The sequence below is a fragment of the Propithecus coquereli genome, unplaced genomic scaffold (assembly GCF_000956105.1).
Source record: "Propithecus coquereli isolate 6110/MARCELLA unplaced genomic scaffold, Pcoq_1.0 Scaffold164, whole genome shotgun sequence".
Taxonomy (NCBI): domain Eukaryota; kingdom Metazoa; phylum Chordata; class Mammalia; order Primates; family Indriidae; genus Propithecus; species Propithecus coquereli.
The window spans coordinates 2,393,418-2,399,554 of record NW_012140969.1 but is presented as its reverse complement, the minus strand read 5'-3'; the positions used below and the strand labels follow the sequence as shown (position 1 = coordinate 2,399,554).

The 6,137-nt window shown below is 60.2% G+C and overlaps 1 protein-coding gene across 3 annotated transcripts in view; it reads left to right on the top strand.

Annotated features, from left to right (window-relative positions):
• Positions 1–4,051: 4,051 nt before the first annotated feature.
• DOCK6 (dedicator of cytokinesis 6) overlaps positions 4,052–6,137 on the top strand; it is a 39,336-nt gene continuing 37,250 nt past the window's right edge. For all 3 annotated transcript variants that reach the window (XM_012641268.1, XM_012641267.1, XM_012641266.1), the window contains exon 1: positions 4,052–4,141. In XM_012641268.1, the coding sequence (XP_012496722.1) occupies positions 4,098–4,141 (44 nt within the window). In that variant the 5' untranslated portion in view covers positions 4,052–4,097. The remainder of the gene's footprint in view (positions 4,142–6,137) is intronic.

Genomic DNA, 6,137 nt, shown 5'->3' with positions numbered 1-6,137 from the left:
GAGGTAGGATGCACGCAGTGGCTCACGCCTGTAATCCCAGGACTCTGGGAGGCCAAGGCAGGAGGATGGCTTGAGGCCAGGAGTTCGAGACCAGCCTGGGCAATATGGCAAGACCCTGTCTCTTTAACAAAGTTAAAAATTAGCCAGTGTGCTGCCATGTGCCTGTAGTCCAAGCGACTCGGGAGGCTGAGGCAGGAGGATCGCTTGAGCCCAGGAGTTCGAGGCTGCTGTGAGCTATGATGACGTCACTGCACTCCAGCCTGGGTGATAGAGAAAGACCTTATCTCTAAAAAAAAAAAACACAGAGGTGACACTGAGAGGAATAAGAAGGGAATTCCAGGGAGATGCACAAGCTTCGAGACAGACAAGCATCCGGTGGCTGGGCCATCTGTTCAAAGAACAACAGGAAGCCTGTGGCCTGCCCCTCTGGCCTCCCTAGAGCCAGCCTTTGTCTTTGTGACTTAAACTCCCAGAGGCAGGCAGGGACACCGGCTTCCAGCTTCCTTCTCTGGCTCCGGAAGCAGCAGGAAAAACAATCCGACGAGACAGCATCTCCCTGGGTTTTGTGTTCTCCTGCTGACATCTCACAGCAGATGGGGACCATCACCGGCCTGTAGGGCCAGCCCTGAGGTTACTACGCCCATTTCACAGATGCGGTCACCGAGGCCCTGAGAGATCCCAGGTCACGCAGTCTGGCTTTGGTGAAGCCAGGACTTGCATCTGGGTCTCTCTGGACTCTATGTCCTGCCCGTGACTGTTGCTACTCTGATTTTACCACCAACTGCAGGACACCCATTCATTCATTCATTCATTCATTCACCAAGCAATTCACCAAATTGCCAAATGCATCTGAAGAACCAGGGGAGAGAGTTCCCTGAAGATGACAGACGTGGCTTCGAGTCTTAGGACTCAAACGCTGTGTGACTTGAGGCCGGTGTCTGTCCCTCTCTCCGCCGCAACTTCCCACACCTGTAGAATGGTGACTTTCAATCCCTACTTGCAGCAACAGTAGGCACCAGGAGGCGGGGAGGCAGCAGGCTCCCCTGTCCGTGGACCCCGTACTCCTCAGGCTCATTCATTCCCTTATTGAGCACCTACAGTATGCACAGCCCTGTGCTGGGTACTGGGGACACAACCATGAATAAAGCAGATGGAAAATGCCTGCCCTTACGGAGCTGACATGCGGGTGGGGGACACAGATGTCACAGAACCAGACGGTTATTGCTGAGGACGATCGGGACTGAGGTGGGAGAGCCCCAGGGGCTGGGGGGACCACAGCCCAGAGGAGCCCCTGACCCAGCTTCAGGGGAGGGAGGTAGTCAGGGAAGGCTTCCCACGAGGCTTGAGAGCTGAAGGACGAATAGGAGTCTGCTCGGGTAAGGAGTGGGGGACACAGTGTTCCAGGCAGAGGGTACAGCCCGTGCAAAGCAGCAGGCAGCTGCTCCCGGGGACAGAAAGACACAAAAGCACAGGCTAACGCTACAATAATTCAAATAGCGAGATCCCGGAACAAGCGTGAGCAGCAGATCAGGAAACAGAAGAGAGCTCAGAAATAGACAATTATGGAGCACCAACTAGGCGCGGCTGCCGACGGACCCCACGGAGGTAACCCGGCAACGGGGACACTGGGTGATCAGGGCTTTGATGGGGGATGCACAGGCAGCTGTGACACGCACAAGCTGGGATGTAAGGGATGAAGAAGGGGTCTGGCAGAGAAGAGTGCGTGGAACAGCATTTCAGGGGGAGGGAACAGCAGGGGCGGCGGCATGGGTGAATCAGGAGATGCTCTCTTGGGTGAGTCAGTTGCCCAGAGCCCATGACTTCTCACCTCCCGCTAAGTCCCCACCACAGTCCTCGCCCACCCGGTTAGTGCCGTCCCTCCTCCTTAGTCTGCCGGCTGCTGCCTCGCACCCCGCGATGGCAACGTGTTCCCCCCACCGCAGCCAGAAGAGGCCAAAGTCCCCGCCACTGCCGCCAGGCTCAGCCTCTGTTTGAACAGCTGCCAGGGTCACCCCCTGCCCCGCCCAGCTGAGTCACTGGTGAGGACCAGCCTCACCAATCAGGTCTGGCAGGCCCTGGGGCGGGCACTGGGCCCCGTGCAGCTGGGGTAGGGCTTTTGCTTGGAGGGATCTTTGAAGCAGAGATTCCACCGACACAGGGGTTCAAAGCCCCGCTGCTTCTGCAAAGCATCAGCCCACCCCCACAAGCGCCTAGAGCTCGCTGCTGCGGTGCCAGACCTACCTTCTGATGTCTGTGTCTCCCGCTGCAACTGGGCACAAGCTCACATGGAGCAGACCAGGAAACAGGCTCAGAGAAGTTGAGCGATTTAATTGGGGTCACACAGCCAAGATTGGATTGGGATCCAGCTGGTCTTTAGAGAAAACCGCTTTGGGGTCAGGGTGCCTGGATCCAATCTTGGATCTGACACTAATTTCCTAGGCAAATAGGGCAAGTCTCTCTCGTTTTTCCTCAGTTTCTTCATCTGTAAAAGGGGCCTAATGCCAGCATCCATGTATGGGAACGGGAGCAGCATGTGCAAAGGCCCTGAGGTGGAGCTATGTCCTGGCATTTAGAGGCACGTTCAGGTTGGGCGGTGGCTGGAATGGAATGATTGATTGGGGAGAGGGAGGAGGCAGGGAAGGGAGGCAATGGAGGCAGATTATGTGGGACCTTGTGGGCTGTAGGAGGACTTTGGCTTTTTACCCTGAGTGAGGTGGGAGCCACGGAAGGTTCTGCACAGAGGAGGGTCATGTCCATGTTTCCTGCCCAGCCTGGCTCCCAGCAGCCTGAGTGGCGAGGCAGCAACTTCACTCAGGAGACTGCAGGGTGACACCAGGTGGGGCATAGCAGGGCATGATGGGTGGAGTCACACCTGGCTTCTCCCACGCCAAAGTGGCTGGACCGCTCGGGACAAGCAAGCACGTGGGCTGCTGACACACGCGTGCACATGTCACATGCCAGGCTGTGAACAGGCTTTCTGTGGCCTCACTAGCCCCGGTGCTATCCTGGGCCTAAATGGCAGGGTTTGGGGGTCGTCCCACGACCCAGTTCTCCTTCCTGGGGGCTCAGGATCTGACACTGATTCACTAGGCAACTGGGAAAAGTCACCCTGTCTCTGCGGGCCTCAGTTTCCCCATCTGTAAATAGAGGCTATAATGCCAGCACCCGTACACAGTAAAGAGAACAGCATGTGCAAAGGCCCTGAGGCACAGCCATGTCCTGGCATTACTGAGCATCACATCCTCCCTAGGACATTTGGTGACCAGAACAAGAAGGGCCAGCCAGGAGAAGGGACTTGCCCATCCAGCAGCGTGGAAGTGGGAAAGGGTGAGGCACATCCAGGAGTGGGGGCTAGAGAATTCTCCAAAAATGCCACAGCAGGGCTGGGAGCGCGGCTGTTGGGGAGAGATTTGAGACCACAAATTAACCAAGACACCCCCGCATCTTCCTTCCTGTGGAGGCGGCTGGGCGGGCCAGGCTGCCGGACTGGCTTACTCGGGTCCCCCAGCCAGGTCCTGGGGCGGCGGGGTGGGGGAGGGGTCGGGTCACATGTCCTGACACCCCAGACCCCAGCTGGACCCCTCTGCTTCCCCCACTCCAGACTGGGCTTGGAGGAAGGTGGGGGACACATCCCGTGGAGGCCCCGGAGACCCCTGTGAGTCACTGCGCCTGAACAGCGCTGTGCCTCAGTTTACAAATCTGTGAAACGGCGGAGAGCACTAGCTCCTTCCTCCTGTGTGAACCACAGGGCCATGCCCACTAGCGATGACACCTGTGGTTATGGTTATTAGCTGCGTGGACGTTGTTGTTGTTTCCCGGCCAGGGCTCAGAGGGCAGAAAGAGCGCTCCCCACTCCGCCCCTTCCCTCCCTCCCTACCCGCCTCGTGCGCCCCCCTCCTCTGAGCCTCAGTTTCCCCGGCCTGGCCCCGATGCGCGCCGAGGTGGCCCCTCCGGCCGGCAGGGGCAGCACGGAGCTCCCGGGACACCCGGAAGGGCCCCGCCCCCGGCGCCGGCCCCGCCCAGCCCGGGCCGCCCAGAGCCGGGAGGTGGCGGCGGTGGCGGCGGTCGTCGCGGCGGGGCCCGGGCGCGGGGCTGCCATGGCTGTCGCCGAGCGCCGCGCCTTCGCGCACAAGATCAACAGGTAGCGCGGCCGCGGGTCCCCTCCCCGCCGCCCCCCACGTGGCCCCGCCCCGCCCCCACCCCCGCCGGGGCGCCCCCGGCCCGGGTCAGCCCCCTTCCGCCGGGGCCCGGGGCCCGCCCGCCCTCGCCGGCCGGGCTGGAAGCGGGAGCAGTCGGCGAGGGCGGCGGGGGTCCCGGCTGGGGGCGAGTCCGCGCTGGGAGCGCGATGGCGGCCGAGGTGTCCCCTCGGAGCCGGTGCGGCGCGTGGGGGCGTGTCCGGAGGGCTTCCCGGAGGAGGCGGCGCGGGGACTGCTGGTGCCGGGAGCCCTCCGCGCCCCCTCCCAGGCTCTGGCCCCTCGGCGTCCCCGCGCCCTAGGGGATGGGGCGGGAGGACTTGTACCTTCCTCTGCCCCTGGTTTGGGGCGGGGACTCTTGAGACTTCTGGATTTGGGAACAGGGATGGTGCTCCCGGTGGCTTTAGAAGCCCCTCGGGGAGTTTCCCGTTGCCTTGCTCGCCCCCCACCCCCACACTCAGGGTCCAGTGCCCAGCTGTCCGGGAGGGGGGCTGCTGGGGACAGCTGTGGACGCCCCCTCCCCGCCCCCCGCCTCCTGCTTCGGGCTCTCCCTGCACGGTGGCCGCGCCGGGATGGATGGGTGATTGTATGGAGGAGTGGGGGCTGGGGCCAGGACCAGCTGGTGGGCAGACGGGGGAGGGGACAGGCGCCAGGCGCTGGGGGATCCATTTCCCAGGCCACTGGGGATTGTCAGAGACTCAGCTTGGGAGGGGGATGTCAGACTCTCTGGGGCTGAAAAACCCCCGCCCTCAATTGGGGGGGGAGGGTCTTTGCGACTAAGGTCAGGGGGACCTGTCCTGACCACCCGCCCCCCAGGTGAAAGAGTCGCCCTGTGGGTCAAGCCCTGGTGTGATGGAGACAAAAGACCCCACTCTTGGAGGTGGACAGAGTGGGAGAGAGAATCATGATAAAGTAGATTGGCTGTTCCTGATAAGTGCTTCGGGGACAAACAAGACAGGGAGAGGGGATGGGGAGGATGGGGGCTGTTTTAGATAAGAGAGGTGGGTCACAAAGGCCTGATGTGCAGCTGCCTTTGAACAAAGACCTGAAGGAGGTGAGGGAGGGATCCGCGCCCATTTGTGGGGCAAAAGAGGTCCAAACACAGCCAAGGGCAAGTGCAAAGGCCCTGAGGCAGGAAGAGAGAGGGAAGGAGAGATAGTAGGTAGATTGTGCAGGGCATTGTGGGCTGAGGGGAGGACTTTGACCTTGACCCCAAGTGAGGTGGGAGCCATGGAGAGTTCTGAGGGGAGGAGGGATGTGACCTGGGGTGTAGGACATAATGGTCGGGCAATTTTTATGTTCTTCCATTGTCTCTGTCTTTGAATCTGCTCTCTGTCTTGGACCTTTGGTGTCTCTGAAGCTGGAGATGTTATCGCCGTCTGTTTCTTTGCCTCTGGGTCCCTATGTACCTGGGTCGTGGCTTCTACTCAAATGAGAAGGAGGGGTCTTGGGTCCCGCCCTGGGAAACACGCTGCAGAGTTCAGGGTAAGAGCAGAAAAAGACCCTGGGCTACCCTGGGCGCGGTGGCTCATGCCTGTAATCCCAGCACTCTGGGAGGCCGACGCAGGAGGATCACTTGAGGTCAGGAGTTCGAGACTAGTCTGAGCAAGAGCGAGATCCCGTCTCTACTAAAAATAGAAAAATTAGCTGGGTGTTGTAGCATGTGCCTGTAGTCCCAGCTACCTGGGAGGCTGAGGCAGGAGGATCGCTTGGGCCCAGGAGTTTGAGGCTGCAGTGAGCTATGATGACAATTGCACTCAACCCAGGGTGACAGAGTGAGACTCTGTCTCAAAAAAAAAAACAAAAAAAAAAAACAAGGAAAAGAAAGAGCAGAGAAAGATCCTGGGGCCCCAGTGAACTGTCAGCAAGTGGCCCAAAGCTTCCAGAGCAGCATGGTGGGCACCCAGGCCTGTCTACATGCTCAAACCTGGTCCTGTGTTCATC